General features: G+C 43.0%; 1 protein-coding gene across 2 annotated transcripts in view; it reads left to right on the top strand.

Moving 5' to 3' along the window:
• The window catches only part of ATP2A2 (ATPase sarcoplasmic/endoplasmic reticulum Ca2+ transporting 2), a 43,665-nt gene that overhangs the window by 24,698 nt on the left and 4,127 nt on the right, over positions 1 to 14,840 (top strand). Inside the window, exons 8-20 of one of the 2 annotated variants that reach the window (XM_033075499.2) lie at positions 559 to 1,023; positions 3,310 to 3,398; positions 6,572 to 6,674; positions 7,192 to 7,323; positions 7,412 to 7,534; positions 7,718 to 7,936; positions 8,690 to 9,025; positions 9,227 to 9,447; positions 10,410 to 10,612; positions 10,778 to 10,863; positions 11,246 to 11,379; positions 12,352 to 12,469; positions 12,570 to 12,690. In XM_033075499.2, coding sequence (XP_032931390.1) covers positions 559 to 1,023; positions 3,310 to 3,398; positions 6,572 to 6,674; positions 7,192 to 7,323; positions 7,412 to 7,534; positions 7,718 to 7,936; positions 8,690 to 9,025; positions 9,227 to 9,447; positions 10,410 to 10,612; positions 10,778 to 10,863; positions 11,246 to 11,379; positions 12,352 to 12,469; positions 12,570 to 12,690 — 2,350 coding nt within the window. Of the gene's footprint in view, positions 1 to 558; positions 1,024 to 3,309; positions 3,399 to 6,571; positions 6,675 to 7,191; positions 7,324 to 7,411; positions 7,535 to 7,717; positions 7,937 to 8,689; positions 9,026 to 9,226; positions 9,448 to 10,409; positions 10,613 to 10,777; positions 10,864 to 11,245; positions 11,380 to 12,351; positions 12,470 to 12,569; positions 14,213 to 14,840 lie in introns of those variants that run through there. The other variant, XM_042779822.1, reaches the window with a different exon arrangement.

Genomic DNA, 14,840 nt, shown 5'->3' with positions numbered 1-14,840 from the left:
CTGTATAGGAATGAAACAGTTCATTCAAATTTATTGGAAGGAAAGTTTAAATGTCTTTCAGATAAAATAACTTTTTTTGCTGGCAGGCTGCTTAGTTTTATTGTTCCTTTTCATGTTAAATAAATTCACACAGGGAACCCCAGAGAACACATCCATTACTCACAGTAAATAACACTAAATCTGACAAAATAGAGCCCTAGTTTAAAAAAGAGGTAAAACACCTTCAGTATTCCAGCTGAAATCCATCCTGCTAGCTCAGCAGCTGGGTTTGGCTGTGGTGCTTGTGAGAGATCAATACTGACTTGTTTTGAGCCTGTTCTGGGAGCAGAAATTCCACCTTGGAGTTTCCTTACAGACACAGGCAGTGTCATCCTCTTCCTCTTTGCCCTTTTCCACATCCTGCCTGAAGCACAGTCTGGATTTGTAAGAGCTGGTTTGGTTTGAGCAGGTTTTGTGGTGTTAAATTAAAAACCAAACAAAAGAAACTCATCCACAGAACCTGGTTGTAGATTGTTTGTAGATTGACTCCGAGTTTTCCCTTCTCCTCCTTTCCCTCAGGGTACAAACATTGCTGCTGGCAAGGCCATGGGGGTGGTCATTGCCACAGGAGTCAACACTGAAATCGGGAAGATCCGTGACGAGATGGTGGCGACCGAGCAGGAGAGAACCCCCCTGCAGCAGAAGCTGGATGAGTTTGGGGAGCAGCTGTCCAAGGTGATCTCCCTGATCTGCATCGCCGTGTGGATCATCAACATCGGCCACTTCAACGACCCCGTGCACGGCGGCTCCTGGATCCGCGGCGCCATCTACTACTTCAAAATCGCCGTGGCCCTGGCCGTGGCTGCCATCCCTGAGGGGCTGCCCGCTGTCATCACCACCTGCCTGGCGCTGGGGACACGCAGGATGGCCAAGAAGAACGCCATTGTGAGGAGCCTGCCCTCTGTGGAGACCCTGGGCTGCACCTCGGTGATCTGTTCTGACAAGACGGGGACGCTGACCACGAACCAGATGTCTGTGTGCAGGGTATGTCCCACCTGCTGCTGCTGCTGCTGCTCCTCTCCTCAGCCACTCTCAGGAGTCAGCACTGCTCAAATTCTTCTGATCCCACCTCTTTTGATTCTCATATCATCAAAATCCTGCTTTATTTTCCTAAGATAAGCCTCTGCTTTGAATTCAGTTTTCCACTGTGTAGTCGTGAAGGCTTTTGTCTCTTTCCTTATTTAGTCGTGGCCAAAAATAGCTGTACCCTCACTCAGGGAGGAGAAAGTTGTTTGTAAGCAGCTTTCCATTGACTTGTGTGAGCCTTTCAGGTTACTGGTAATTCTTTGGTGTGATTGTGCCTTTTTTTAGAAAGTTACACTGTGGAACAGGCTGTGTGTAAGTGTCAAACACTTGTCTCTTCAATTCAGAAAGACAACAATGATGGAGAAACTTTACTATGAGAAAAGGAGATTTTCTGCAGTAACTTTGGTAGTCAAAGGTGTTTTCACTCCTGAGTGGTTCCACCTTTATTTGGTTGTCTTTGCTGTTCTGATGGGGATCCCTGCAGTGTTTTCAGTGCCACACTGACTAACCTGGCAGCTTGACCCTGTCACCAGCATTGCCAGGGTCATCCTCAGTGCTGGTGTATTTTAGGTAACCATGAGTTCTGTGCCTCTCCTCCCTTCCCCCCAGTACTCTGTCCAGTGTTGGCTAATTTGGGACTTTCAGGGCTGATCATTTAACATAATGCATGTTCAGTTGCCAGCTTGTGGTGCTGTGTAGGGATTTAATGGAGAAAACACTGAATTCTTCCATTTAGTAACTTCAGATGTTCAGTAGCACAGCAACTCCAACATGGAATGTCCAGAGCCTCATTACATTGGGTTAGAATTCCAAATGTGTGCATGTTGAGCACTGCATGCCAGTGGTGAAAGTTTGTAAGCCCTAAGCACTTTGTTCTCATGTGATTGATGGCTTTTTCTGCCTAATTGCTGGTTGACTTGTTCTACTTCCTTAAGTATCGTAGTATTTCTACCTAAGAGACACAAAGCAGCTGCTCATCAGTATTCCAGAGGAGGTTACTTGCAGTAGAGTTGCATAACTGCCCTAGTCTTTGCAGGGATTTTTTCATCCTGCAGATGCCAAAAGCAGGAGACTTGAGGCTTCCCTGGTTAACTCATCATTTAAGTTCTGTTTATTTAAAAACTCAAAATGCTCTGCTCCTTATTTAGAGGGCTAAATGTTTTAGATCTTGTCCAGCACAACTTGGTTCCTTGCTAACTTGTAAGAGTTGCCAAAGAGCATGAATTGCAGTTTGCAAAAATATAGCAAAATTCTCATCCCTGTAACAATGAGTGTATTTTATTGGGCTGTGTTTTGTGAGGATACTTGTCTAAAACACAGGGCAGCACAATGAGGGGAGAGGAGGATGTTACTAAAATGTGATGTGACAAAATGACCTGTGCTCACCAGTGGATCAGCAGCTTCATTAGGATACACCATCAATTAGTGAGAAATTATCTTCTCCAGTGCCACTCCACCAAGCCATGAGAGTAAGGCAGCTTCAGGCACTGTGGTTTTTTATCTCCATCCTCTCACATGTGATTCTGCCTGCAGCTCTCCTAGAAAGGAAACAAAGAAAAGACTTGAGTTGCAGATCTCTTAGAACTGCATCCTTCAGATTGGTGTCTGAATTTGAAAATATCATTTCAGCAGTGCTACAAGAGCACTTGAGTTGGCTGATTGGTTTAAACTCCCAGTGTCCCATGTGGTGAAGTGACTTGTGACTGGAAACCAGGGCAGGAAACTCTCACTTAAGGTATTAAGAGAAACTGGTCATGGTCTGGCTCTTGCTAAAACCTCACCTCTTAGATCTCAGCTTCTCCTGCTTTTATTTTGATTTTGGGAGAAGTGTCCAAGCTGACAGTGTCCAGCTGAGCTGCTTCTGACTGTTTGAAAGCAGGGAATCAATTAATGATTTGTGTTACACGAGAATTAATTTGCAGGTGTGAAACTTAGAAAGAGCTTGGATCTAGTGAGGGTTGTCAGGTGTGAATGGTGTTCCCAGCTGAAGTGCACAGAGTTCTGTGGCTTTCAGCTCTGTTTTCAGGGAGATCTCTAGGCAGAAGGGCTGTTCCCTGCACTTTGTGCTTCAGTGGATGGAGCTGTTCAAACATCGGTGGGATCGAAGTGCACAGAATCAGGTCTTGTCTGGTTTGTTTATTCAGAGTGAACTTGGCTCTTCTACCTGCTTGTTTAAGGCCTGTTTAAATCTCTTGCATTAATTATTGTTCAAAGATAGTAACACTTCTAACTCTCTAATTTCAGATGTTTATCCTGGACAGAGTAGAAGGAGACAGCTGCTCTCTGAATGAATTTACTGTAACTGGTTCTACATATGCTCCCATGGGAGAAGTGTAAGTGTTCTGTTCAAGTTAAATATTTGTCTGTTTATGCATTCACTATTACTTTAGTCTAGAAAAGGGATGCAGGTAATATTCAATAGTGATTGTTAATAAATGAAAGGTCAGCCAGTGAGAATGCACACTGAAGGGCTGGGGGGAAACTAATTAACAGGAAAATAAAGGTAAACTGTAGAAAAGTAAACTTTCATAAAACTGAATTGAATAGAGGCTCCAGTATTGCAATGTTCCCTTGATAATCTAAAAATTAATAAGGGGTAGAGAGGTTTTATTTTATTGAAATCTTCCTGGACTGAGATTAGCTATCTCAGTGCTTCTAAGTGAGGTTTTACTTTCATTTAAAAGCTGGGTAAAAATGAAGAGGTGTGCATTTGCTAATCTGTGAGCTCAGTGTTTCCAGTTTCCCTGTCTCAGACAGCAGGGAAGTTGTTTTTTCTGAGGCATCTTCTGAATGTGTTGGAGTTACCTCATAAATTGACTGTGAATTCCTGTCCCTGGCCCTCAGTAGTTTATTGGTGCATCTGTACTTGAGTTGATGCATGTTTGTCCCAGCCTTTGCTATTTGAGCTGCTGTTAAACCCAGACCTTTAGGGAAGGAATGAGGTTTGGTTTACTTTATCAGCTGCAAGTCTCTGCTAGTGAGGTAAGTGGTTCATCCTAAAAACTTCAGGAATTTTTAGGACTCTGCTTCTTGAAGAAAAGCCTCTTTTTACTGGGTTGTTACAACTCCTTTTACTTGGTCAGTCTTTCATGTGTTTTATAATCTTACCAATTCAGTTTTACTTGCAGAGTAGAATTCTGCTGTGGATGAAATAGAATTTAATTTCAGTTATTGTAAACACCCAGCCTTGTGCAGTTTCACTCCTGTGCCTCTGACTCCTGCAGTCTTGCCCATCTCAGTAGTGATTATCTCTGTTTAATTTCCATAGCAGTTAAGACCCTGGTGTTCCCAGCAGCTGGAAATCTTAATTCCCCAGTTCTCCTTTTTGTTTCAAAGCTAATTGCTGTCAAAAGCTTATGCTTTCATTTCAGGAGGCATCATTTGCTTAGACAAGGTGACTCCAGACCTTGCAAAACTCCCAGCTATTGCTATTGCACTTTAGCTGGGCTCACAACAGCTCCAGATAAACAAAATAATAAAATAGTGTGGTGACAGATGTGGGGGATAATGAGACAGGCAGCAATGTTTGTTAATGTGCTGTTTTCACTTGCTGGAGTTGAGGAAATGTGAACAAGTGTGTTAAACTCGCTGCACTTGGGGACACAGAGGATTCTGAGACAGGGAAATTGCCTCAGAAAGGCTCTTAGTGGAGCATAGGGAGCTCAGCCCAGCTCCAGCCCTTAGGGCTGGGTTTATTTCTGCATTTATGGACAGCTTTTAAAGCAGTGGCTTTGGAGGGATTTTAAGTAAATTGACTGACTTCACCTTGGATTGCAAATTGTCATGAAAATGAAGTTGAGGGGGTTAAGAGAGTTAATCCATTGCTCTGCCCCAGAGCAGGAGCTGCTCCAGATATCAACCATTTCTGACACATCTTACTTGGTACTTCAGACATGGTGGCTTCCAGAGCCTGTTCAGTTTCATAACCATTAAGTGTTTTTGCACTAAATCAGTGATTTTTCACTTACTGTTAAAATGTATAATACCTAACTCACCCCTAACATTCATCCAGAATATAAAATCACAAATTTCTTACTAAAAACCTCCCAAATTTCATATTGATTTATCTTCCAGGGATATTGGGAGATTATCTAAGTTTGGAGTAGTTTTGCCATGTCTCAGCACACTCTCTCTCAATGCAAACTGAGCACACAAACCCAACAATAATTAAGAACTGCAGCAAAAGCTGGCAGGTTCCATCTGACCTTCAAATGAGTTCATCTTGAGAAACCTGGAGCTGTAAGGAAAAAATTCCTTTATCCAGAACTGATCCCAGAAGAATCTGCATTTGTTCTTCAAAAACTGTTGATAAGGAACACAAAAACAAAGGTTATAAAAATGCACCCTGGTATAACAAGTTATGGATATTCCAATTTGCTGCTGTTGTGAGTTCAGAACAGGTGAAAACAGCAAGTTCTGGGTGGGAGAGATGAGGTGAGGACTTTAAAGCCACAGCTCATGGCTGTAGGATTATATGCCAGATGAAACTTTAAAAATGTATTTGTATCCTTAAGATTCATTTTGTTCTTGTGCTGTGTTACACAACATTGGAATTTGTTTGCAGTACCACAACTGAACAAAGCTTACATAATGGGACATGTCCTGGTCTGTGTTGTGAATTCTTATGGAGTAATGGAGTAATGATCCACATCTTTCCACCATCAGACCTTTTTTTTTCCCTTCCTTCAGAGCTCTAATAAAAGGTGTTATATATTAGCTCTGTCTTGCTAATTTTGCCAGAGGGGAAATAACAGTATTGAGCACTGTCTTGGTGCTTTTGTGCTTGCTGTAGAAGTATGGGAATGTTCCAGAAAAGGAATTGATTCACTGTTTCCAAGTGTGAAAGAAGGGAAGCTGCTGTTTACTTGGGATGTAAAAATGGAGTTTTACTTCAGGAGAATGTACCTTCCCTCTCTGAAGCCTTGAGATGTACTGATCATAAAGTGTGTATCTGCTAGAAAAGAGCATTTCCTTTCTGTGGAGTTAGTCCTGTGAAATGATTTCACTTTTCATGGCTTTAGGAGGCTAACATGTAATAATGCACATCAGTTGTTAGAAAATTAAAGAGGAAAACCAGCTTTAATGCCTGCCCAGTGCATGCACTTCATGCATTGCAGTAAAGCTGCAGAATATGCAGCAGGAAGGGAGCTGAACTCCTCAGGTACCCAGCAATGTCCCTGTCCTGCCTGGATCTCCCCTCCAAGCCCTGCACAGCTCCTGCAGTGCCTCATCTGAGCCCTTCTCCAGGCTGCTCTGGGACTGGCACTGAGGAAGGGAGGTTTGTCACTCAGGGATTGATGTCATCAGTGATCTTCTCCTTCCATTTGTGATTTTATCCAAACTTCAGAACTCCCCTTTATCAATCCTGCTCTTCCCAACAACTTCTGTAGTTCAAGTCCATAACTAGTGAGCATTGTACTAACTGGAAATGCAGTAAAGAGGATAAACTGTGAGATGCTAATACTAAATAACTAACTTCACTCTCCCCTTTTCTTTCTCTGGAAAGGCATAAAGATGACAAACTCATTAAATGTAGCCAGTATGATGGTCTTGTGGAACTTGCAACAATCTGTGCCCTCTGCAATGATTCCTCTTTGGATTACAATGAGGTAAGTTCACATCCTGCAACAGAGGAGAGTGTGGGAATGAGGATAAACGTTCTCATCTGTCTGTGTAATACCTTGCAGTGGTAAATCCCCTTCTAGTTAAGGAGGGAGAGTATTTAGGCCCTTTGAAGTATTAATTCTGAGAATTACTTGTTTGTTGAACACTGAGAACTAAATCCAGCAGCGAGTGTAATCTGTAATTTGGAGATCTCCTGAGGCTGCTTTCTTGCTTTGCCTCGCTGCCTTATGGTTGCTACCAAGTCTCAAAATGTCTTAAATGCTTGATGATAAAATACTGACATCTCTCTGCTGCTCTTGAGGGTAAAGGCTTCAAATTCCTACAAATCAAACTCCTCAAAGCTGCTCTTTTAAAATAGTTTTACTTATTTCATGAGCCACATTAAACTTTGTAAAGTTTTTTTTTTTTCCCTCCCTGTTGTGACACTTGAGCTTTTGTCTCTGGTAGGTTGCAGGTGGTGTTTAAACTCCTGTGTTTTTGTTTGCTTTGTGTTAACTCTAGGCTAAGGGAGTTTATGAAAAGGTTGGTGAAGCCACAGAGACAGCTCTGACGTGTCTGGTTGAGAAGATGAACGTGTTTGACACGGACCTGAAGGGACTTTCGAGAATCGAACGCGCCAACGCCTGCAACTCGGTGAGCCCCCTTTCCCTGGCTTTGTCTGGGGACACAGCTCTGTGGTGGGCATCACCTCAATGCATTCTATGCTTTTTGTTTTAATAAGGTGATAAAACAACTCATGAAGAAAGAATTCACTCTGGAGTTCTCCAGAGACAGGAAGTCGATGTCTGTGTATTGTACTCCGAACAAACCGAGCCGCACGTCCATGAGCAAGATGTTTGTGAAGGTCAGGCCCTGGCTGGAGAGAGGGAGGGAGGGGGTGGAATGGCTGCAGAGGAGCACCCTGCTTAAAAATTATGGAGCAACTAACTGCAGCTCTGAGTGGGAGGAAGGACTTGGTAATTTAAGCAAATGTTGTAACAGAAAGGGATTTATTAAGCTAAATTACATCTTCTTTTTGCCTCTGCAGGGTGCTCCTGAAGGTGTGATTGACAGATGTACCCATGTCCGTGTTGGAAATGCTAAAATACCTTTAACCCCAGGAATTAAGCAGAAAATAATGTCTGTCATTAGAGAATGGGGAACTGGCAGAGACACACTGCGTTGCTTGGCTCTGGCAACCCATGACAACCCTCCCAAAAAAGAGGAAATGAATCTGGAGGACTCCTCAAATTTCATTAACTATGAGGTAAGATCAGTAACACTTCTCCCTCTCCCAAACTGGAGAATGGTGGTTCCTTCTGTTTGATTATTCCTCAAGGAAGTTACATCTGAGAATTTTCTTTCTGGATATTTTTGAGACACAACAGTTCCCCACTTGTATGGAGGGAATGCTCAGTCTAAGAAAAGATTTTGCGTTTTAGAAGAAACTGTTGATGGCAGGTTGGCAGGCTGCTGGTGCTTGGCTAAAAGCACAAGAAGAAATCAGTTAAACAGTCCAAAAACCACACTGTGGTTTCAGCTTTTACGGTTTTTCAGTTTGGCATTGCTCAACTGCAAGACCTTTTTGGGGATTTTGTGATGAAGATACCTACTCTGGGAGTCAGGTTCACTTCCCTCCTCTGTGCTGTCAGCTGCAAGGGCTCAGTCCATGATCATCATCTTAGCTGCTCTGTAATTTTCCAGTGAAATCCGTATCAGGTATTTAGGAGGAAGGTAATAACAGTTGCATGAGTTTTTGGCTTGTGCTCTCTCTGCTCCTGGCACTGATGATAAAAATGAAAGACTCAATGCTTGCAGGTTGAATTTGCAAGGCTGGCAAGTAGAGCATATTTTAACTGATAAAATTAGTGCATTTGAGGCAAAATTTGGTAAGGCAGGACAAGGAGTGATCCTGAATGTCACACCACAGTTGTAACATGCAGGGAAAACAATTATTTCACTGCTTCCAGAGGAGAGATCTGCAGGACCTTGCCCTAAAACTGCCTGTATCTTGTTTCAGACCAACCTGACATTCGTGGGCTGCGTGGGAATGCTGGATCCCCCGAGGATTGAGGTGGCTTCATCCATAAAGCTGTGCAGACAGGCTGGCATCAGAGTCATCATGATCACCGGTGACAACAAGGGCACGGCCGTGGCCATCTGCCGCCGCATTGGGATCTTTGTGGAGGATGAGGACGTGTCCACCAAAGCCTTCACGGGCCGCGAGTTCGATGAGCTGTCCCTGGCTGCGCAGAGGGACGCCTGTCACCACGCCCGCTGCTTTGCCCGGGTGGAGCCTTCCCACAAATCCAAAATCGTGGAGTTCCTTCAGTCTTTCGATGAGATCACAGCCATGGTGAGTGATGGTTACTCGGTTCAAAAGGTAAATGCTGTTTAAACCCTAATTAGGATTTCTCAGAGTAATTCCCCATTGTGGAAATGCTTCCAGTGAGTTTTAAGGATCCAAAGCCACACCCAGTGCAAAATTCCTTTCTGGATCTGTGTTAATGCCCAGCTTACTTACTGATTCATTTCCTACCCTGAATTCTCATTTTAGACTGGTGATGGTGTCAATGATGCCCCTGCACTGAAGAAAGCAGAAATTGGAATTGCCATGGGTTCTGGTACTGCAGTGGCCAAAACTGCTTCTGAAATGGTTTTAGCAGATGACAATTTCTCCACCATTGTGGCTGCTGTGGAAGAAGGACGTGCCATTTACAACAACATGAAACAGTTCATCCGATACCTGATCTCCTCCAATGTTGGGGAAGTTGTTTGGTAGGTTTACATTTATTTTTTCCTCGAGGTAGAGTAGTGATGATGGAGTCTTGCAGTATGTCTCACTAAAACCAGAGGAGGAGCTTCTCCAGGTAATGGATTCCTGTGGAAGTTGCATGTTTCTGTCTTTAGTGAAGAATTGTACCTGGCCACTAAAGTTGCACATTGTGTCACTTAGAATATTCTAGCTCAGTAGGTAATCCTTCCCAGTTACTTCTATGATTGGAATAATTCCCTAGAGAAGGAAAACCAAAACCTTAATCAAACAGTACAAGATCTGGAATTTCAGATAACACAGTCCCAGGCATAGCTTAGATGTTTGTTTAACCTCAGGTTCCAGGAACATGTCTTGTGTTCCTCTGGGAGGAGCAGTGGTGACCCAGCACCACAGAATGCACTGCTGGGGACAAAATGTAAACATTGGTCTCCTTACAGTCCTTACATCAAAGCAGACTTTTCCCAGAGTGGGGTAAAGCACAGCAATTGCCTTGTTTCTTGTCAGCTTTAGGGCTGTCTTTCAGATGGCTCTTGCTGCAGCCCCTATTTCTGTTCTGTTTATTCACACAGGCTTGGAGCCAAGAAAGTTACAGGCTTAATAAACTTCTGCAGGGACTAGCAGTAATCTAGGGAAATGAAGCTTAGGCATTTGAGCCAAAATGTGTCTTTTAGAAAGTGATTTGCAAGCCTTTATCTATGTGTATGTATACATTTACCTATACAGACAAGTACAGTGGGGAAAAGCAACCTTAGAGTCAAATCTTCTATTTTTGCAGTTATCAGAAGAAAACAATGCTTCAAAGCTTACATACCAGTGGTTAGTCTTTGCTCTTGGATATGTGTTTATAGTTTTCTGATTGTGAATATTCAGCTTGTGATCTTCAGTGGGGAGGAGAGAACAGAAATGCTGCTGCAGGTTTAGGCTTAAACGTTACTGACATTGTAACTGGTGGGTTTCTTTGTAGTATCTTCTTGACTGCTGCCCTGGGTTTTCCTGAAGCTCTGATTCCTGTTCAGCTGCTGTGGGTGAACCTTGTGACAGATGGGCTCCCTGCCACTGCCCTGGGCTTCAACCCTCCTGACCTGGACATCATGAACAAACCTCCGCGCAACCCCAAGGAGCCCCTGATCAGTGGCTGGCTCTTCTTCCGGTACCTGGCTATTGGATGTAAGTGCTAATGGCTTTTTTTTCCTTAAATAAACTAACACATGAATTACAACCTGTATTTTTTTCAGTGCTGGAAGTCTGGAGGGTGAAGTTCAAGTGTGGCAAGTGAGGTCTTGTCTTGCATACAGCTCACAGTACTGAGAAAAGCTCTTTGTTTCCTTGCAGGTTACGTTGGTGCTGCCACAGTGGGCGCTGCTGCTTGGTGGTTTATTGCTGCTGATGGTGGTCCAAAAGTTTCCTTTTACCAGCTGGTATTTGCTCAGTTTAATCTTTTTGGGGGGAGAGGGGAGGTTCCTGCTTCTTTCATACTTGAAATGAGTGTACAGACCCGGTAGGTTACAGGAATTCATATAATGAAACATTTTCAGACTTGTTCCTGTAAAACTTGATCGTGATTAATTAGTCTTGATAGCAAAGCTCAGAGGTGGGATACTGAGCTTCTAACAATTTGAAGGACAAATTACTGTCTTGTAAGTGAAAGCCTAATGAGGATTTTTCTAAAGCAGACAAAAGTTTGTAAGCAGTCACACGTACACTACACACTTTCTGTAATACTGGTTTTTTCCCAGTTGCCTATTTTACATTTTAAAAGTTACCAAGCTGTGGAAATGAGTTGACTGTGTTCTGTTGCAGAGCCATTTCCTGCAGTGCAAGGAGGACAATCCAGACTTCTATGGGGTGGACTGTGTGGTGTTTGAGTCCCCGTATCCGATGACAATGGCTCTGTCTGTGCTTGTCACCATAGAGATGTGCAACGCCCTCAACAGGTTCGTATGTCCCAGCAGGAAAGCCAAGCCCCTGCACAGCTTATCCAGAATTCTGGGTTTTGTGCAATCTGATCCTTGGTGGACAGCTCAGCTATTGAAGAGTGAGTCACACTTCCCTTCCAAGTTCTGGTAGTGCAAACAAACTGACTCTTAGATAACATTGGAGATCTCTTATCATAAGGTGTATTTTTAAGTCTGCCAATTCACTTTGGTATTTTATTAAGCACAAGCAACTGAAATATTTTCCATTATTTTTAATCTAAGCTTAATCAATCAGATTATCCCTACTATGTTGGTATAAAGTGATATCAAGGAGAACTAAAATAAGAATGCTGAAGATATGGAAAATAGTTTTTCCTGCCCTAAGGGAGTGTGGGTTTAGCCAATTAATATTAGATTATAAATGGAAACCACTAAATAGCACAATGTCAAGGGTATTTTTCTTCAAATAGCTTAGAGGTCAGTTAATTTAAAAACAAATAAACTTGAAATACAAGTGCACTGGGGTAGTCCTACATAAAGATACTGCTCTACATCTGCTACCCTGAATGTCAGCCTCTTCTCCAGCACAGCCTAAGTGCAGATGGAATCAAGAGCCAGCATTAAGAAGGTGCAATTTCTTGACCCTCATTCAGTCTTTCAGTGGCTGCACTTGGACCCCTGTGGACTCAGGGGGATTCTCTCTTGGGCTGCCATGTCCACACTTCCCTTTCTCTCCCATGGAGAGGATTTTGGGGTTATAATGAGAAGAACAGACCAGGTGAGGAAGCAGCAGAACACTCAAGAATTGACTTGAGGCTGGTGCTGCCTGCTCTGCCAAGCTGAGTTCCAGGCTAGTTTGAAGTTGCAGCATCCAAACCGTGTGCTGGGCTGTTTCCTGCCTGGGATCCTTGAGCTGTGCCAGGCTGCTTTGTGGTTCTCAGAGCTTCCTGTCGGTGTTGGAGTCACACATGAGCCGTGTTTCTGTTGCAGCCTGTCAGAAAACCAGTCCCTGATGAGGATGCCCCCGTGGGAGAACATCTGGCTGGTGGGAGCCATTTGCTTGTCCATGTCCCTCCACTTCCTTATCCTTTATGTGGAACCACTGCCAGTAAGTGCTCGTGCCTTCCCCCCACCCCTGAACCCCAGACAGAGCAAAGCCTTGTGTGGGGCTGCAGGGGGAGCTTGGTAACCCCCGGCTTTTCTTTCAGATTATCTTCCAGATCACACCTCTGAACGTGACTCAGTGGCTGATGGTATTGAAAATCTCCCTCCCTGTCATTCTGCTGGATGAAACACTTAAATATGTGGCCCGTAACTACCTGGAACCTGGTAAAGATGATAGTGTGCGGCCTGCCACCAAACCCTGTGCTCTGTCAGCATGCACCGAAGGAGTTTCCTGGCCGTTTGTGTTCATTACTATGCCCCTGGTTATCTGGCTTTACAGCACAGACACTAACTTTAGTGATATGTTCTGGTCTTGACTGACATGGTGACGAGTTTTACATTCAAAGGAAAAAAAAAAAAAGTTTAACTTAATTTTTTTATTGTTTAGAGCAACTGTCTATTTCTGCTGAATTTTCACATGAACATATTTGCCGGTGATGGAGGTTTCATAATCTAGATTTTGGTTTTTTGCTTTTTCTGACTTCAGTGGGGGCAATATATTCCTCTTTTATACACAGTTAAAGTGTCCATTGACATGTACAGAGAACTAACACTATTTTATGCAAATATTTTTTTGTAGATGAAAAGCATGTACAGTGTTCTGTTCAATAGTCTATTCATCATGTAAAAAAAAGTAAATTTTTTTTGAGCCAGCGGACACTATCAAACTAAATTGGCAGCAGATTTTAGGGAATGAATGTGTGTTGTCTAAAACTAAAAAAGCATGTAACTGTTTGTCTTCTGCATGATCATCCAAACTTAATTTGTCATAAAGTCAGGTTTTGTTCACAAGCAGAACTTTCTGCACTGGGTAGAGAGTCCTGCTCCCTGGGTCAGGATTTCTTCTCGGTCCCCTCTTCCCTCACTCTCGGTTCTTGACTGTCCTTGTTTACACCACTTTCTGTATGAGGTATGCCTGATCCTGCTCGTGCAGAAAATACCATTCCAGGTGCAGCCTGCTGGGGTTCTTCCATACTCTCCACACACATAGGGTTGTTTTTTTTTAAGGATTATTTATTTGTCTGTTGTATTTTATTGTAAAAGACCTTACTTTGCCAGTGTTGCCCATTATGCAGGGGTAGGGAGGGCTACTTCTGTATCCTTAAATCTAAAGCCTTTTTAACTCACACAATGTTTCAGTCCAGAAGAGGGTTTAAGTTGGGGTTTGATACCTTTTTTACACATGTCAGAGCCTTTCTTTTTATTTCTTTTTTTTTTCCCCCTTTAAGATCAAAATTTGCAATGAGACCTGAAAAAATAACTTGCACTGCATAGCTAGAAATTGGATTTCTACACTTAGGGCACTAATGCTCAGTTGTATACATGGAGTTACTCTGCTGGCCTGTTGTTAGCCTGACTTGAAGTAACAAGCTCGTGTGTGTTTTTTGTAAAATCTGTAAATAGCACATGACCAAATTGAACATATTGTATAGAACTATTTTTATTTTAATGTGGCACTAACCACCTTCATTATTACGGTAAATGTTAAAGCATGTTTTCAAATTCAGTCCTGTATCAACAATGTGTAAGTCATTAACAGTCCTAACTGTGGTGTTTTTCTCCAATGCCTTCCAACTTTCATCGACTAAAGTGAGTATTTTTCTTCCATTTCACCCTGCCAGTGGTGACTTGCTGTAAAATAGCATATGCTGTATACATGTTGAAGAATAAATAGTAATTTCCTTCATTCCCATGCTGTGTTTTGTCAAACTCTGCTGTGCTACATTATTATCACCACTTTAGACTCTTGTTTTGTGGTCTGAAGCTCAAATTACTGATTCCAAAGGCAAAGCACTTGCTTTTGGTTTAGTGTATTTTAGGGTCTTGTTTTATAGCACCTGGGAGCCTTAGTGCCCCAAGGTCTTACAGCTTTTGGTCTTAAGTTTGAGATAAAATCAGAGAAATCTGTAACTTAAGACCCTGACAGCTGTTACCATAAATGTTTAGCGTCCACAACTTTCTGGTACTCGTGGTCAGGTGCTGGTTTAGTCCAAAGCTTTTCCCTGCTCTGAAAACAGGGGCTGCCCCTCAGAGCTGAGCACCCTTCCCTGGTCCTGCAGTGCTCAAAGGGCAGGTGCTGCTCCTGGCAAAAGCAGCTCATTATTTGTTATTTGCCATCTGAGAAGGCAAAAGAACAGTCTCAGCTTAACAGGGCAGTCTTTGAAACCTGCCCTGGGGTCACTGTGTCTGTAGAGCAGCAGGTGCTGTTATCTTGTGCTGGCTCAGTCTGCTTTAGTAACCAAATTCAAACAGCTTTGTGATCCCTCCTAGAGGGGAAGGATAGTTCCAGGCTATGTTCTCTTGGTGCCAGCTGG

The sequence above is a fragment of the Catharus ustulatus genome, chromosome 18 (genome assembly GCF_009819885.2).
Source record: "Catharus ustulatus isolate bCatUst1 chromosome 18, bCatUst1.pri.v2, whole genome shotgun sequence".
Taxonomy (NCBI): Eukaryota; Metazoa; Chordata; class Aves; order Passeriformes; family Turdidae; genus Catharus; species Catharus ustulatus.
This window is presented reverse-complemented; position numbering and strand designations above follow the sequence as displayed.